The 14,392-nt window shown below is 45.2% G+C and overlaps 1 protein-coding gene across 5 annotated transcripts in view; it reads left to right on the top strand.

Moving 5' to 3' along the window:
* Nucleotides 1-13,934, top strand: part of AFF1 (ALF transcription elongation factor 1) — a 204,708-nt gene extending 190,774 nt beyond the window's left edge. For all 5 annotated transcript variants that reach the window (XM_053601835.1, XM_053601746.1, XM_053602087.1 and 2 more), the window contains 6 exons: nt 691-751; nt 4,419-4,555; nt 5,124-5,195; nt 5,626-5,763; nt 7,173-7,396; nt 8,349-13,934. In XM_053601835.1, the coding sequence (XP_053457810.1) occupies nt 691-751; nt 4,419-4,555; nt 5,124-5,195; nt 5,626-5,763; nt 7,173-7,396; nt 8,349-8,452 (736 nt within the window). In that variant the 3' untranslated portion in view covers nt 8,453-13,934. The remainder of the gene's footprint in view (nt 1-690; nt 752-4,418; nt 4,556-5,123; nt 5,196-5,625; nt 5,764-7,172; nt 7,397-8,348) is intronic.
* Nucleotides 13,935-14,392: the final 458 nt, after the last annotated feature.

Genomic DNA, 14,392 nt, shown 5'->3' on the forward strand with positions numbered 1-14,392 from the left:
CCTCCTCCCCCTCCCCCTCCCCCTCTCCTTCCCCTTCCCCTTCCCTCCTCCCCTCCCCCTCCCCTTCCCCTTCCCCTCCTCCCCCTCCCCTTCCCCTTCCCCTCCTCCCCCTCCCCTTCCCCTCCTCCCCCTCCCCTTCCCTTCCTCCCCCTCCCCTTCCCTTCCTCCCCCTCCCCTTCCCCTCCCCCCTCTCCCCTCTCCCCTCTTCCCCCTCCCCTCCCTCTCCCCTCTTCCCCCTCCCCTTCCCCTCCTCCCTCTCCCCCCCTCCCCTCCCCTCCTCCCTCTCCCCCTCCCCTCCCCTCCGCCCTCTCCCCCTCCCCCTCCCCTCCGCTCCCTTCCCCTCCTCCCTCTCCCCTCCTTCCCCTTCTCCTCTACCTCCTCCCTCCTCCCCCTTCTTCTCTACCTCCTCCTCCTCTACCTCCTCCTTCCCCCCTCCTCCCTCCCCCTCCCCTTCCCCCTCCTCCCCCTCCCCTTCCCCTCCTCTTCCCCTCCTCCCCCTCCCCCTCCTCTACCTTCTCCCTCCTCCCCTCACTTCCCCTTCCCTTCTCCCCCTCCTCCCCTCACTCCCCTTTCCTCACTCTCTCCTCCTTTCCTCACTCTCTCCTCCTTTTTCACTTTGTTAGTCCTCTTGTCCCAGTCTACTGATTTTTCAGTTCCTATGACTTATACTTTATTTTTCCTCTTTTTCAGACAACAAGCTGATTTTCACATGAGGGAGGCAAAAAAATTGAAGCAGAAAGCAGAGTTAATGGTCAGTCTTAGCTCTTCATCCCTTTGGTAGAAGGTCCTCTGATGAAAAGTCTGTCGTCTCTATTCTGCCGCATCACTCCCCAGGGGAGGTGGGGGCACCACTGCTGGGGTTGGGGGGCCACCTTGGGCCACAGCACATGGGACAGGCAGGATCCCAGGGACTAAGGGGTAGGGGAGGTTCTTGGTTCCGTTATTATTGTCTTTGGCTCCATTGATCCAGTCTGATCACAGGCAGATATACAAAGTCCCCAGTCGCAATTTTGTGTATCAGTGAATCACAGTCAGTCTTCCTGGTGGTGATTTAATGCATGAGTGCTTTTTGTTCCACTGAATCAATTCTTTGGATGTGAAAAATGAATCCTGCTATTGAAAGTCAATTTGTGTTCACTCTAAAACATCTCACAAGGTGAGGAAGCCTGTTTGCATTGCAGATTATCTTAAAGCTCCAGAATGACCTGAAGGAATGGTTGAGTGCAGGTGGTTAGGGTGCAATTTTAGATGAAGGCAGTGATTGTACTGTTGGTAAACATGGTTAATGACACGAGCTCTCTTTACTCTGGTGGCCTTTGGACTTTCTGGAAGGTGGTGGTTTTGTTGTTAATCCTATACATAATTAAATATGCTGTTACATCTCTGCTGCAGTATAATGAGATAACATTTGCCCTTTGTCATAATTAAACATCTAAGACTCCGAAGCTCTTATTTATTTAGTGTGTTCCCCAAACCTAAGCCCTGTAAATGCAAGAACTTCCCTGGAAAGCTATTTATTTGCTGAACTTTGTACCACAGGAGAAGAGCATGGGTTGTCTTTATTGTTCCACATGCAAACGAAACCACATGGTTCAGAGGCCCTCCGGGACCTGAATCAGATGGTTCCACTGTGGCCACAAGCTCTTGGCTCTCCAACCCCAGACTGCAGGCTCACATCTGTTCTCAGACTAACGGCTAGGGAGGGTGGACTGAGACTCGTCAGCACACAAATGTTTATTGATCCCTCACCATGCTGGATGCTGCAGGGGTCCAGGACATGCCCCTCCAGCCCTATCTCTAAAGCTACTGCACACCAGGGTGACCTGAGTCAGATTAAGACTCTAAAATTTAGAGCCGTGGTGCTATTTCAACCATTTCGCTCCAGCTGTCCAAGATTGTGTCTGGAACTGTATGAATCTTTTGAATTTTGGAAAAGAGTAAACATTTAGCACCATCAGCCAGTTATCTAAAACTTACCTTGAGATAGGTTGCTTTTAGCACTAGATCCCCATTATTCAAACAAGTGAGATTAATTTTCCAAGGAACTTTGTTTACTATTTTCTTTTTTTGCTCTGTCTCTTGGGCTGGAGCACAATGGCATGGTCATAGCTTGCTGCAACCTCAAATTCTTGACCTCAAGCAATACTCCCACAGTGGCATGAGCCGCCACGAGCCGCCACGCCAGGCCCGAACTTTGTCTTTAATCTGTACGTGTGTGTATCCTCCTCATACCCGAGGCTGTCATGCAGCCCCGTGTGCTAGGACAGTCCTTCACGTCTGCTGCATCCTATTTTAATAAAATAGTCCTTCACTCACAAAATATGCTGGTTTGAACAATAACCCCATATGGCCCAGGGCTCTCTCCATAATATTCTAATTGTGTAATGTCTGAATGACGTGCGCCTCGCGTTCCAGATAATCGGGTGCAGGGCCGTGTGTGGGGTGCCGGCTGTGGGGGGCTGTGTGCGGGGGGCCGTGTGCAGGGGGCCAGGTGTGTGTGGTACGGGGGCCGGGTGTGTGGGGCCGTGTACGGGATGGCGGCTGTTGGGGGCTGTGTGTGGGGGGCCGTGTATGGGGCTGGGTGCCGGGGGCCGGGTGCAGGAGGGCGGGATGTGTGGGGCCGGGTGCAGGAGGGCGGGATGTGTGGGGCCGGGTGTGGGGGGCTGTGTGTGTGGGGCCGTGTGCAGGAGGGCGGGATGTGTGGGGCCGGGTGTGGGGGGCTGTGTGTGTGGGGCCGGGTGTGGGGGGCTGTGTGTGTGGGGCCGTGTGCAGGAGGGCGGGATGTGTGGGGCCGGGTGTGGGGGGCTGTGTGTGTGGGGCCGTGTGCAGGAGGGTGGGATGTGTGGGGCCGGGTGTGGGGGGCTGTGTGTGTGGGGCCGTGTGCAGGAGGGCGGGATGTGTGGGGCCGGGTGTGGGGGGCCGTGTGCGGGGTGCCGGGTGCTGGGGGCCGTGTGTGGGGCCGTGTGCAGAAGAGCGGGATGTGTGGGGCCGGGTGTGGAGGGCGTGTGTCAAGCGCGCGTTTCCCCCCCTGCATCACAGGCAGGGCTGAGCAGGGGCACTGGGACTCTGCTGCTTTCCTACTGTCTCTGAGTGTGGTCATCAGCCTGACCAAGGACTTATCTCAAGGAAGTGGGAATCGACCGACTGCTGGGGCAGCGCTATATTAGTGTCTTTCGTATCTACTAAGACCAGTATTAATTTTGGAAATTCCATGGAAGAGATGGTGTTGAAAAAGCAAATTTGGAGAATTAGATTTTCATCAGCGAAGCAAAGTGATCAGGCCCTAAACTTCTGATTAATTGGAGCATGCTAATTTGATTTTTATTCCTTCTATCATTGATCTTCTGAGCCTAGGTTTTCCCAAAAAAAAAAAAAATCTTTAGATTAAGTTTTCTTAAATTAGAATTTTAGAAAAATATTCAATATTCTGAAATATACGTATACATATATGTGTGTGTGTGTGTGTGTAAAACAACCCAGTTTGTTCCACTGCTGGTAAAACACAAGCCCAGGATACACTGGAGTCATTCTGTTGTCAGGTCACTGAGGGGAAGAGCTCTTTTTGCCCCGGCCCGTGGAGGGCAACAGCCTGCCTGTGTACACCAAGCAGCAGCCCGGGACCATCCCTGGGTCCACTTACTGCTTTACTTTTTCTTTTTAAACACACCAAATAGAAAGCATTTTCAGCAGAAATGCCAAACAAACTTGTCAGTGTCGTGTCAATCAGCCGTTCTCACTGTGTGGTAGGGATATCACGTGTAGATTAGAAGTGAGTTGCGTTGATCTCAGTTGAATTTGCCATATGCCACTCATGGGAAGAGTGACAAAGTGTTTGTTCAGGTTTAAGGTGAACAGCACTACTTGGTTTTATTAGTATTTCCACATCCCTTTAAGAGATTCTGACATTGTATTCTACCAGCCTGGGGGTAGCCTTGCACACGAAACCTGGAGAGGCTGAGGAGATTAATCTGTGAGGCTCTCAAAAGCATCCGAAATGATTGTCGGGTAGTACATCTGTAACCAGATGCTCAGAAGCCATAGTAACTGCTTTCTACTTTTAATAAGATAAACATACACAGAAAGCTGTCTCTGTTACTCTGTACATAGAAGATGTTTCTCCAGAAAGTCCCATGACGAGCAGTTGCTCACAACATGTGACAAGGGAAGTGCGTGCTGGTTGCCTCAGCTGGGACGTGTGCACGCTTGGCTCTGAGAGGGTCGTCTTACTGTAGAATCCTTTTCTTTTTCCGAATGAACTTTTGCTGAAAGAAATGTTCCAGTGGGCCAGAGCTGGCCGGCTCTGGTCATCACTTTGGTTTGTTCTCACACATCTTTCCAGCTGTAATCAAAGGGTGGGTGAGAAACTGAATAAAAAAGTCTGTCTCCCGCCTAACGATGACCGTGTTCTTCTTCTACAGACAGACAAGGTTGGAAAGGCTTTTAAGTACTTGGAAGCTGTCTTGTCCTTTATTGAGTGTGGAATCGCCATGGAGTCTGAAAGCCCAGTGTCCAAGTCAGCTTATTCTGTGTACTCAGAAACCGTAGATCTCATTAAGTAAGTGCCAAGGCATTTTGCGGTCCTCTTTTAAATTCTTGCCTTTCCTCAACCTTTATTGCTCTAATCCATTTGAACCTGAGTGTGAAGACAGTTCAGTACGGGAAGCCTTAACAAACTGATTGGTCTAAGAACCGTTCTTTTATCCTAGACTGTGTTCTAGCTGAAGCTAGAATACTGGGTCCAAATCTGTCATTTTGCCGCCCCCCCCCCCCCCCAACACACACAGAGAAATGCCAGACCTTTTAGGGAAAGGTTGGTTTTTCCAGTTTAGCTTTCTTATCAGATGCCCTTTCCTCTCAGTTTAAGCCTCTTTTTAGTTTATCTGCATTTCATCCGGGAGCTCAGTAAGAACAAAGACCGCTTGGTTTCTGGAGGTAGACTAGCCTGGAGCCAGGTGCTCATCTGGCTCTCGGGAGAGCCCGGTTTGTTTCTGTGTGGCTCTCCTGTCTTCACACCTTCAGGAAAAATCAATAGAAATCCGAGACAAGCATCGTAAGATGGACTTGGGTCTGGGATAGTTCAGCTGTCGTTGTCTAACCTAATGTACTTTTATGTTCTCCTATAGATTCATAATGTCATTAAAATCCTTCTCAGATGCCACCACATCAACACAAGAGAAAATATTTGCTGTTTTATGGTGTGTACTTTTTTCTATGTCTGAATAGTAGTAAATTTGCTTTTGCATCTTTTAATATTACAAAAAGATTTTGAAGTTTGCTGTCTTAACATAAAAATTATGCTGAAAGGCAAATCGCTACCTTGGTCACTGGGTAATTCCACTGACAATTATGAAATGGCGTATCTGCTGCCATTTTACTGATGACCAGTAGACGCTTTGGGCTTGTGATTTAAACCATGTCCTTCTGCGTTTGTGGTTTTCCGACCATACTCACTTTCGGTGATAATGTAACGGTACGGTGAGATTCTCCACGTACTTATGTAGATGGGGAGAACTCCGTGTGACCGTTAGGCTCTAAGAGGTTAGAAGGCCGTTCCTTTCTAGTAGTGGTTGTTATGTCCACAAAGCAATAAATACTTCCCTTTTTAACTTTTGCTTTTGTTCATAGCATGCGTTGCCAGTCCATTTTGAACATGGCAATGTTTCGTTGTAAAAAAGATATAGCAATAAAGTATTCTCGGACTCTTAATGAACACTTCATGAGTTCTTCCAGAGTTGCCCAGGCACCTTCTCCATGCATTGCAAGGTAATTATAAACCTAATATAATTCATTTATTTGCCTTTTATTTTTGCAAGCATGTAGGTGGGGGGAGGGTGGCTTTTGCTTTTCAAAAACTATTGGCTTAATTTGTATGCTGATTACTCCTTAAACTTATTTGGTTTATTTTTTTTTAATTTTTACTCCTTAAACTTAAATCATTAGCATATTTCTGCCTTTTGAGAAACAGTTATAACAAGGTTGTTGCTGGTTGGATGACATGCAGAGGTAATTGTAGAGAATATAGAGTTTGAGGGTCTTTAGATGTAAGTCAAAGAACACAGAACAGGAGGCAGAGCCAAGGCCTCTCTCCTGTGTGATGACATGTCTCCTGGGCATCAATAATCAAGAACTTTCCAGAGCCGTATACTCTCCACCTTCTCCAGGATCTACACCAGTGAGACTGAGAATGAAAGTTAACTCTCTCGAGCAAAATTCTCTACTCCACTTTGTGGATTGAAATTGTTAACCCATGCTGTAAGGTGTTGAAAACCAGAATCCCCGTGTAGGTGTTTTTAAAATGAAGATAAAAGGTTTTTTGCCTTTAGTCCTTGCCTAGCATTTTTAAAATTTGTTATACTCCTTGTGAAGTTTCTAGTTCTGATAGGTTTTGCTATTTTAAGAATATCACTCACATGACTGCACCATTTACAGCACATTCAAAAGATGAGACACTCCCATATGGCCTCTCTTAAAAAAGAAAGTCCTGACGGAGAAGTAACTTCTTCCCTCTAAAAATTTTCACAACTCCTGCCTCTGAAATTTTATTCCAAGCTAATAAGTTGCCACTTTATTGTCACGTCTCAGTGGCTTCATTTTCTTTCTTATTAGATCTGCATGGAGGCATATTTTAAGTCATTATGTCCAAATATTATGCACAGCTCCCTGCCCAGTGTCCCATAGGCCGTCTTGTAGTAGTTCAGTCACCAAGTCAGCCTGTGTTCATCAGGAGCCACTGCGACAGGTAATAGTGAGACATGGTCTCTGCTCTCATGGCGCCGTGACCTGTGAAAAGGAATAGACAGAAGATAAATGCAAGAAAAAGGTTCAAGTGGTAGCCGAAAGGAAGCTGGGATGTGTCCATGGTGCCTACCGGTGCTCACTTAGTGTTTACGGAGTGGATGAGAGAAGGGGGCAAATATATGTACATGCTGGGAATTGGGTGTGAAGAGATTCCAGTGGAGGAAGCAATTCTGCAGATGGTGGGGGAAGGTATATTTGGAATATGGATTAGCCCAGTGGGGTGGGTGACTGAACTCGTAGGAGTGTTTAGCAGTGATTATCATTTTGATGGGTACATAGTAAACTTTGTGACTTGGGCTGTAGTTTCAGGGACAAGAGAGCCATGATGGGGGCCTCAGTGACTGACCCATTCTTTCTCCTCTCCCAACCCTCAGAAGCACAGGTGCACCATCCCCTCTCTCCCCGATGCCTTCTCCTGCCAGCTCCGTAGGGTCCCAGTCAAGTGCTGGCAGTGTGGGGAGCAGTGGGATGGCCGCCACCATCAGTACCCCCGTCACCATCCAGAATATGACGTCCTCCTATGTCACCATCACCTCCCATGTCCTCACTGCCTTTGACCTTTGGGAACAGGCTGAGGTCCTCACAAGGAAGAATAAAGGTAAGTGGCTCCGTGGAAGTAATTTTGGGGGCAGGGGGATCAGGAGAGAGTAATACTGGTTTTATGTTCGGTTTCTTGGAGAAAAAGAAGTGTGTGGCTATTTTTATTCTTTTCATAATTTCTTCTTTCTGCCTCAACCTCACTGCAATTCTCCCTTGAGCTCTGTGGCACGGAGCTGGATCTCTGCGGCTAAGATCTTAGCAAAACCAAATTAGAAGCGGCTTTAGCACCTTGCCCCTTTAGAAATTCTGCTGTTATTATTTCAGCCTGAACTAACACGCTAGCAGGAGGGCACAGGAAACAAAGAAGGAAAATCACAGGCTGTTCCTGGGCTCAACGCATTTGAAATCTAAAGTAGCATAACCCAAATACTGAGTTTGTTGTTGGCTTTCAGTGTATCTTAGGAAAGACCAGCTGGCTATGGTCCGGGAGATATGGCACAGTAAATGTCCTGGGAAACACCTGTCGGTGCCCGTGCCAGTGACCACCAAGGACATGCTTCTCTGTGGGAATGCCAGAGAGACCATTGCATGTATTTCCCTTTCTGTAGGGAGGAAGGCAGCTAGTGAGCTGTGGGGACTTTATTTCCCCCTCACCTCTTTGAGCTTTGTCTTAGCAAACTAATAATGCTTTTAATTATCACCCCCCCCATTCATGTTCCTATTGACCCAGAAGTATCAATTAGGTATTTTCCAAGTGTCAGCCACTGTGCTAAGCATAATGGACTCAACTCTAAAGCAAACCTGGTTTGCAGTCTAGTGGAGGCAGGTGGAGAATTGGAAAGCAATGAAGTGGATAGTGATTTTTGTTTGTTTGTTTGTTCTTGCTGTGATAAGTAAAGTGCACAATATTGTGAGGGTATAACCTCTGCAGTTTTTATTTATTTATTTGGTATCCATTTTTATTTTTGTGCATGTGTATTTATTTAATTTTTGTTTGGTTTTGTTCGCAGAATTCTTTGCTCAGCTCAGCACAAATGTGTGCGCCTTGGCCCTGAACAGCAGTTTGGCGGACCTGGTACATTACACAAGACAGGGTTTTCAGCAGCTAAAATAAGTAGCCAAACACATTAATGGAGCCTGAAGTTGATTCAATGCCTTCGGAACATTTTTTGCACATTGGGAAGCTTCAGAAACAGCCTGGACATTTGTCTCATCAGGACACCAAACTAGAAGAGAAGCATCCTGAGATGGCCAGGACAACTGTCCGTTAAAGCCACTGTGTTTATGCAGAAGCCAAGATGAGGCAGTCGACCCCAGAGATGATCTTGCCTTTTCCCACTGAAGGACAGAAGTGCAATGCAGCCTAAGTGGGTGTATGCATGGTCTAGAAACATTTCTTCTTCTTCTTCTTCTTTTTTTTTTTTTAAACCAGCAGGATGCAAGTTGAAAATGGAATGAGAAGCAATTTCAACTCTGAAAGCAAATGCTTATCATCTCAGTAGCCACCTAGTCCATTCCCAGAAGGAAATTTTTTTAAACAATTATTTTGGGTGAAGGGTTTAGGGTTTTGTGGATGATTTCTTTTTTCTTTTACATTTTTGGGGAAAATATTTGTTTAATAAATCACAACCATCTGTAAACCGTTAAGTTGTGAAGGACTCCACTCTGCCCCACTTTCTGCCAATGAGCAGTGGCTTTGATAATACCAAGTGTTGTCATTTATAAAATTGAAGATGACCCCCCCATTCTCCCATGTTGCCTAGAGTGCTGCACATTCAGCCCAGTTCCGATTTCCCTCCCCCTCTGCTGGAAGTCAGCCCAAGTCGGAGCAGTGGGGAGAGGCGCCACCAGCACCTGGGGAGATCGCCACGGGGAGACTCGGACTGCCGCCCCCAGCCCCACTGCAGTGGAAGGGGCTGTCTGATAAGGCAGTCACTGTTGACTGTATTTTGAATTACCTACCCTGGGGAAGAAGGGAACCAACATTTATACCTGACAAGATGGCTAAAGTGCTTTTTAATTTTTAATGAGAGCTGGAATTTGAGGTGCTGATCTGTGGTCAACAGTTACATGGTAACTCATGTTGTCTAACCAGCTCAGTTCTGTCAGTGAACAAGAAACATGAAATCTACTTCTTAGAGAGGCTATATTTTTCTGCTACAAATTTATATTTATAGCTAAACTAGATTTTCAGAGTCCTTGATTGTCTAGGGGTAATTAACTCCCTGAGAGGATGTGGAGATTTGGGATGGTTAATTAGACTTAAAAAAAAAAAAATTATATATATCATCACCACCTGCCTTCACTCAAGAGTGTTCTCAATCAACTAGATTGGCTAGGTTGAAGAATTGTGGCCTTCCCATAAGCTATTGCCATACTCTACATTAATTAAACCAAGTCCATTTTGAATGCCCTAAAATGAAAGAACATATCAGGATTGCCACATCCATAAGCACAGATTTTCTTCTTCATTGAAACTTTCAAGGTTGTTATTAGAAACATTTTGAGTGCAGTGTTTTATTAAAAGTCAATTCTTTTCATCCCTTTTGGAAAGAAGTAGGATTTGCACATGTATTAAAATTAAGGAGGAGTATCATCTCTCTGACTGGTTCGTATTTTCCCCCTTTACCACATTCTGTCCCCTACATGTCTCCTACCAAGCATGTGTCACATTTTCATATTTATTTACTAGTGAAGAGGAGAGAGCCATCCTTATTTATAACAAAGATATCTAAGATCCCTGTGGTGAATGTGAGAACTTTCTTGGTAGTTTGGCAAATCTATAAAGAGACATGCGGGGTGGGAGCAGAGCCCATCCAGGATGCCCTGTGTGGAGCTGCTCTAACAGAGAGGTCTGCCCCTCACGTTCAAGGGGAAGCCAGGGAAGGACGCCACAGAAACACCTGAGCATGAAACCTTCTGGTGTGATTCTGATGAACCGATCCGAATGCTGGGGTCTCCTCCTCAGACTACTACCTTAAAAACCTGTTGAATGAACAGTAATTGCCTGGTAGGCTGGATGCCTGGCACCATGTATGGTGTATGCAGGGGAGGGGACAAGGCACTGGAATGATCATTTGGCATTTTTTTCCTTACTGTTTTCACTGTCCCCTTCCCCTTTGTACCCTCCCTCCTTAAAACAAGCCACCTGTCTGTGCTCTTTATGACAGGCGCTGACCTGCACAGACTGCCAGAGTGCATGTCTCTCTTGGCAAGCCACAGCACTGCCTTGACTTGAGACGTTTCTCGGTAGATTTCCAGCCAATTCTAAAAGAACAGATTGCTTTTTCAGTGGTCTTATTCTTTGTGGGGTTTTACCCCCCCACCCCCGAACTCTACATTAAGGTTATATTTGTCCTTTGAAAAACAATTTGGTTTGTTTTTTTGAGACAGAGTCTAGCTCTGTTGCCAGGGTTAGAGTGCAGTGGTATCATCGCAGCTCACAGCAATCTCAAACTCCTGAGCTCAAGCAATCCTCTTGGTTCAGTCTCCTGGGTAGCTGGGACTACAGGCGCCTGCCACCACACCTGGCTAATGTTTCCTGTTCTTTGTGGAGAAGGGGTTTTGCTCTTGCTCAGGCTGGTCTCAAACTTGGGCCCTCAAGTGATCCTCCTACCTTGGCCTCCCAGGATGCTAGGATTACAGGTATGTGCCACTGCGCCTGGCCAAAAAACTAACAAATTTACATAGATCAGCTTCTATTACTTTGGCCATTATATATTTCTGATTCTTACTTTAAGCACTCATTGTTCCTTAAAGAATTCCTGATGGCTACATTTTTCATAGTGTAGTTAAAAGGTAGTGGCTGAGCAATCCTTAATCTTCATAGGGTCTTTTTGCCATTATGCTTGTATATAAGGATCTAAAGGATTTTTTAATCATTCACACTTCTCTGCTGCATGCTTACAACTCTCAAAGGCAAAATTTATACCGAGGTAGATTATTTTGAAAGGACTAGATTATAAAAGTAAGCCTTTGAATATGTGAAGTTCCTTTAACAGTAATAGCACATATTTCACAGTGAGACAAATATAAAACTTCTTAAAGAGTGAAAAAAGAGTATAAATCTTGCCTTTAGCGTAACTACAGTGTGGTGTGTGTGTGTGTGTGTCTTTAATAGGAAATGAAAGAACACTGTTTTACTTTCAAAAGTGCAGACTATTTTTGTCCTTTCTAGAGATAATTAAAATGTTAATCAGTGAGCATAAGAGGCCTGCTAAATAGTGAAAAACACTTTACTGAAATTGATGGAATTACACTGGGTAAAGACTGTGAAAACCCGGCCGCACAGTAGTGCCCGTGAAGGGGGTGGGGATGTGGGGCCCAGCACACAGTTACGGAGAGTGGGATTACAACTGGAAGGTCATTTCTGTGACATCATGACTTGATCACAGTGCCGAAGGGGAGAAGCACCTAATATTTTTTGACAAAGGACATTTATTTTATGGATCCTTTTTGATCAAAGTGTATACTGTTTCCCCTAGACAAATCCGGACTGTAATTCTCTCTCTCGTCCTCTGACCTTTAATCCCAGATCTCAGGATGTTTAGAAAGCTAACAAACTCTACCCTTTTCTGGTTTGAAACTTGCCTTAATTGGTACCTTTACATGGTGATACTAGGAAGATCAGGAGCTTACTGTTGTATAATTGCAGTTCAGTAATGTTTAGAAGCAAATTTCCTCTACAAAACCGTTACCTCTGATACACAAAGGGGTGTGTACGTGCACACACCTGTGCAGAGGAAAGGCTGACTGGATGTATTTGTGCCTTTGCCCAAACTCAGTTTTGAATAATGCTGTCCTTGTTTTGCCGGAGTGTCGAGTGATGTTACATGGTTTCTGCGCCTTTTTACCTCTGTGCTTTATGAAGTTTGAGGTGCATTTGTGCATCTTTAGGTAAATAAGGTTTAAGGTTGGACTTCTGGGGTTTTTTTAAACATGTTTCAAAAAAATCTCCCTGCCTCCTACTACAGATTCTGCTTTTATTAATGATTTATTTTCCACTACAGAAAGCCTTTGAACAACTTTGCCATTTCATCTGTTGCCCTCTTCACCACTGATTTTCAGTATTTAAATCTCGCAAGAATATTTCGGGGCTTCTTTTAGATTTTCTCCCCGGGAAGTGAGAGTTGCGCGTCGTGGCTGTGCAGTGTTGTCAGAAGGAGTTACGGCAGTACTTGCTTTTTGCCATTTTCTCTAGTAGGTTGCCTCTTGTTGTTCCACTTAGAATTAATGGATGTAAGGTATTTTCCTGTGCTTTTATTTTTTCTCCTTTTTGGGGGGTGGTGGTGGTAATAGTGACAGCTCAGCATTGGGGATAGGGTTGGGGTTCCTTCAAACATTGTTAAGTGGTATTTCCACCATGTCAGCCCCAAACATGCAGTCCCGTTGTGCTGGTTCCTCAGTGACTGAGAATGCACATCTCTGCCTCGGTCGTGAGCGCTGGCCATGCTCTGTAGTTCTTATTTATGATGAGTTGACACATACCACTTGCCACATTTCTTTAGATGGTTATAAATTTCTTGCTGTCTGGGGGAAATCACACTGTTCCATTGTGTGTCAGATATTGAAAGGTACTGTGTTAGATGGGGAAGTGCCTCTACTTCTCTGCCTACGAGGGCAGCAGGGAGCCTACAGCTTTGTGGGCCTGTCGAGTAACACGTCGGCCTGGGAGAACGAGGGAGTGAGACCACTGACGGGGAGGCTGGCCAGGCGGCCCCCTTGGACGGGGCAGTGGCTGACTTAAGGAAGCCACCTTGCTCTGCTTCAAAGAAAATATTTAAGTGATGCTTAACACAGGCAGTATTATTTTTGCCTTTTGTTCAGGCCATCAATTTGTACTGTTAAAGTTACTGCACATCCCCCCGCAGATACCAAGTACACACTGTCTGTGTTGGGGTGGGGTGTGTGCGTGGGTGTGTATGCCTGTGCTCCAAATCTTTATGATTCTTTTTCTTTCCTGAATGTGATGTTTTGAACGATACCTGAGCAGGGTTGCCTTTTTTATTTATTGCCATTATATATTATATTATATTATATATTTTTTGCTTTCTTATAACTTTAGAGGAAAGTCATATCTTGGTATTATTAACATTGTTTAAAAAAGGAATAAAGTGTCCAGCTGATAAATGAAAATCACTGGTCTATCTTTAAAATAATGAGTTTTTCTTTGATCACTGTGGAATAATGTGCCAGCTGTCGTCAACACAATGACTTTGGAGGAGAGGGGCGGCGCTGCCCTCAGTGGGCAGATGTGCACCGCACGGTAGTGGGGGGACTCTCTGTATTTTATTTACTTCAGCAATGGAACTGCAACCTGGGGCTTTGTGAATAAGGTTTAGCTGCCTTGTGTAGTCTTTTGAAAAAGACGTGATCTGTGAGAATTATAGCTTTTTTTTTTTTAGAAGAAAAATTTGCAAAAAATGTTTCCAAAGACAATGTGCCACAGATCTTTTTTGTTGTTGTTCTCTGTAATAAGGGTTAATTGCTGTTTAAAAAAAATGTAATTGACTTGTTCATCTTCAAATTCTTTCTTTTTCACAAGAGGATCAAGCTGTAAAATAAATAAATAAATAAATAAAAATTTAGAGAACTCATTGATTTTGAATCTATGCTTTCCCTTTGCCTGAATAAAGTAATTCCTAAAATTTCTGTAAGAAATTGCCATTTAGGCTCAGCACCTGTAGCTCAAGCAGCTGGGGCACCAGCCACATACACCAGAGCTGGCAAGTTTGAATCCAGCCCGGGACTGCCAAACAACAATGACAACTACAACCAGAAAATAGCTTGGCATTGTGGCGGGTGCCCGTAGTCCCAGCTACTTGGGAGGCTGAGGCAAGAGAATGGCTTAAGCCCAAGAGTTGGAGGTTGCTATGAGCTGTGACTCCACAGCATTCTACCAAGGGCAACAGCTTGAGACTCTGTCTCAAAAAAAAAGAAAGAAATTGCCATTTATAGCTAAGGAGTTTGACGTGGAATAATGTGCTGTTACAAAGTATTTGTTGCCGAAATGGGGAAAGAAATGTGGTAAGAAAGTAGCTTATCCTTCTATTCA

This window comes from Nycticebus coucang, chromosome 1 (assembly GCF_027406575.1).
Source record: "Nycticebus coucang isolate mNycCou1 chromosome 1, mNycCou1.pri, whole genome shotgun sequence".
Classification (NCBI taxonomy): Eukaryota; Metazoa; Chordata; class Mammalia; order Primates; family Lorisidae; genus Nycticebus; species Nycticebus coucang.